Source organism: Salpingoeca rosetta (assembly GCF_000188695.1).
Source record: "Salpingoeca rosetta unplaced genomic scaffold supercont1.121, whole genome shotgun sequence".
In the NCBI taxonomy this organism is placed as follows: Eukaryota; class Choanoflagellata; order Craspedida; family Salpingoecidae; genus Salpingoeca; species Salpingoeca rosetta.
In genome coordinates, this window is record NW_004754813.1 from 1 (window position 1) to 3,732 (window position 3,732).

General features: G+C 52.5%; 1 protein-coding gene across 1 annotated transcript; it reads left to right on the top strand.

Annotated features, from left to right (window-relative positions):
• Window positions 1-210: 210 nt before the first annotated feature.
• PTSG_11501 (uncharacterized protein) lies at window positions 211-3,687 on the top strand (the record flags this gene model as incomplete). Its single annotated transcript, XM_004987416.1, has 11 exons — window positions 211-317; window positions 548-635; window positions 831-917; window positions 1,126-1,248; window positions 1,495-1,610; window positions 1,895-1,955; window positions 2,231-2,293; window positions 2,507-2,650; window positions 2,912-3,017; window positions 3,399-3,457; window positions 3,620-3,687. Coding segments are annotated over 11 exons (1,022 nt in total), but the record flags the coding sequence as incomplete, so codon positions are not given.
• Between the last annotated feature and the right edge of the window lie 45 nt (window positions 3,688-3,732).

Here is a 3,732-nt window from a genome sequence, read left to right on the forward strand (position 1 = left end):
CACACACACACACACACACACACACAAATTCACACACACACACACAAAATTCACACACGCACACACACACAAATTCACACACACACACAATTTCACACACACACTCACACACACTCGCACACACTCATTCACACACGCACACACTCATTCAACTCACAAATACACACTTTCCTGGTGCCTCACGGTGCGCGCAGGGCGAGTGAGAAGAACATGGTGTATGCGCGGACGGTGGAGACGGCGTTGTCACGATCGCTCCGGCTCCGACCAGAGAACGCCCGTATCCGCACACACACATTCGTCGCTTACAAGGGGCTCATGTACGCTCGCTCAGCACGGTTGTTAATGGGGTCATGTTGTGTTGTCGTGGTGCTGTCGTGGTGTTGTGAAGACGGGCTTGTTGCGATGTGTCAAGTGATGACGTTTCAGGGAATTGGAAGCGCTCATGTGTCGCCAAATGTGTGTGTGTGTGCTCTCGTGAACGTGCTGTCCTTTCACTCTCCTCATTATGTGTGCGTGCGGGTGTGCATATATGTGTGTGTATGTGCAGGGAGGACGACGATGACGACGCTGTTGCTCCAAATGGCCGCGTGCTTGTGCCAATTCACCCGTACTCGCAGCTCTGCCAACATGCCGATGTAAGAGTGATCAAAGCGCACCACACGAACCAGCATACAGCGCACAAGCACGAGCAGAGTGAACTATGTATTCGTGGTGTGTGCATGTACTCATGCTGTGTGTGATCCTTCCCTCCTGTGCACAGATGCACAATCACACCCTCACACACACAATCTCTCTTTCTCGCTCTCACTTCATATCCATACGGGTTTCAGGGCGCCGCGCTGCTGAAAGTGAAGGGGCACCTGAATCCCTTGATTGAGGACATTATGGCGTATTCACAGGACCTTCAAGATGCCGAGGTGCGATGGTGTTATCGTGGCGAAAGTTGTCTTGTTGGATGGCTGCCGATTACGTGCTCACCATCCACACACGTATACAATCTCATTCACACGCACGCACACGCACACAATCTCATTCACACACACACACACACACACAATCTCATTCACACACACACACACGCACACAATCTCATTCACACACACACACACACATGTGGCAATGCAGGCTGCTGAGCGGGCGAAGGCGGCGCTGTGGGCGTGTGCACACGTTGGATCGACACCGCACGGGCTCGCCATCCTGCCCGAATCAGTTCCAAAACTCATCACGTCCATCGCAGAACAGACCCCGGTGCGTGTATGTGGGTAATGTGTGAAATGTGTGTATGTGTGTGTGTGTGTGTGTGTGTGTGTGTGTGTGTAATGTGTGTAATGCGTGTAATGTGTGTACCGATGCACGGTTTCGTTGTGTATGTTGTGCACGTTCTGCCCGCTAGCCGATCACCCTCAGACTGACACTTCACGCACCAACCCATCGCCTCGCCTCATTCACCCTCGCTACTCTTCTCCCTTCCCGCTCTGTGTATGCACACGTCAGATTCTGTCGATGCGAGGCGTGTGCATGTTGGTGCTGTCTCTCTTTGGATCGCACGCGAAAGGAGCAGCGAAACTGCACGAAATCGGCTGGACGGTCGCATCAAACAGCGATGAAAGGTGGGCGTGTGCACGTGATCTGTGTCCATTCACACGCGCGGACATTGGAATGAATCATGCGTCATTGTCGAATCATCATCAAAAGGAAGTGCATGCACACAACCTTTCAACACACACGCACACACACACACACACACACACACACACACACACACACACACACACACACTCTCTCTCTCTCTCTCTCTCTCTCTCTCTCTCTCTCTCTCTCTCTCTCTCTCTCTCTCTCTCTGTCGTACACAAACTCGCTCAATATTCCCCGTCTCTCCCCCCCCTCTTCACAGGTACAACATCAGTCGCATCTCAGTGGCGTTTCCCAAGTCTGTGTCGTCCATCCTCAAGAAGGTAACACTCGTGCGCACTTCCTTCTGATGTAATGGCCCTGGTGACGATTTGGTTGCCTGTACTCGTACTGATCGTGCCTCATTCTCGCACACACCGTGCCGCCCACTCCAACGCATGCTGTGTTGTGATGGGCAGCATTCCTTTCAATCGTCTTTGATACATCTGCATTGGTTTCACTCATTTCTCATACCCCCGCGTTCCTCTCGCGTTTGATTTGTTCCCTTCAATTTCCTCCAACTTCCTCCATTGTTCCGCATGCCCTTGCATCTCAACAGCCGCCCAAGACGAAGATTGAGACGTGGACAGCCGTCGCCCCGACCGTGGACGAATACGCAACGGTGCGACTTGTATGCATGCAGTGTTGGGACATGAGTTGAGCTGGCGCACGCTTGACATCTCATGTCACCACGATTCTTGTCACTGTTTCCATTGCGTACCTTCACACACAAAGCACTTTTACACACACACACACACACACTCACACACTTACACACACACACTCTCTCCCCCTCCCCTTCCCCCTCTCTGTTGCCCTCTTTTGCACACCCCAGAGCGATGACCCGGCTGTTGTTGCGCTCATGTCGAAGCTGGCGGCCATCAGCAACGCCGTCCTCAACCGGAAAGTCATGGCGGAGCTCATCGCCCTCAAGCGCCAGGACACCGCGCTCTTCTCAAACCCGCACGCCTTCGTCCAGGTGAGCACTTGCATCATCGTCATCATCATCATCATCATCATCATCATCATCATCATCATCATCATCATCATCATCATCATCATCATCATCATCATCATCATCATCTCTCTGCGAAAACACACCTGCACATGTGGTGGTGAATCTTGTTGAGTGGACTCTGCAGAATTGCGCATGCTTGAACAACGACGACAACAACATGACCTCCGCCCTCGCTTCTTTTTTTTTTTTTTTGACCTTTTTTGAGCTGCCTTGGTTCAACAGGCATATCGCATGATTGCGTTTGGCGAGTACAACCTGGCTGCCCGTCGTCAAATCGACAGCTTGTTCCTCCTCGACACCTGCCTTGCATCGCTTCCAACAACGCTCGGTACGCATGTGAATTGGCGCTTCTGTTGCTCGTCTATGGTTTGCGATTGTGCGCGGCTTCGTACAGTCCCCTCGTGAGTGCATATGCGCGCGAATGTGTATGTGTATGTGTGTGCGTGTGTGTGAGTGCATATGCGCGCGAATGTGTATGTGTATGTGTGTGCGTGTGAGTGCATACGCGCGCGAATGTGCGTGTGTGTGTGTGTGTGTGTATGTGTGTGATGGTGTCCGTTGTGATGTTTGATTGCGTGTGCAACCGCCTATATTCGTCGAAGTTTTACGTCGATCGATGCTGGTTGGTCGACCAGAGCAACACTGCATGCAGCGTGCCCATTCACCATTCTCACTTCCTCGCTCCACCACCTCTGCTGCGTGTAAACAGATCGCTTTGAACTGTCCATTCGTAACATGCGGCGAACACGGAGCGGTTCCCTCGCTGCGGTAATCACACGCACGCACGCACACACACACACACACACACACGCACACACACACACACACACACACACGCACACACACACACACACGCACACACACCACGTTCGCACTCACGCCCTGCCTCCCTCCTTTTGTTTTCTCTTTTTCGCTCTTTCTCTTTGGCAGATCACTGGCTCTCCCGTGTCTCCGACAATCACTCGCCCAAGCACCGCCCCAACAGGATCAACGCGAAGGTCGTATGTGTGTGCGTGTGTGTGTGCGTGCAAAGATGCATTTGT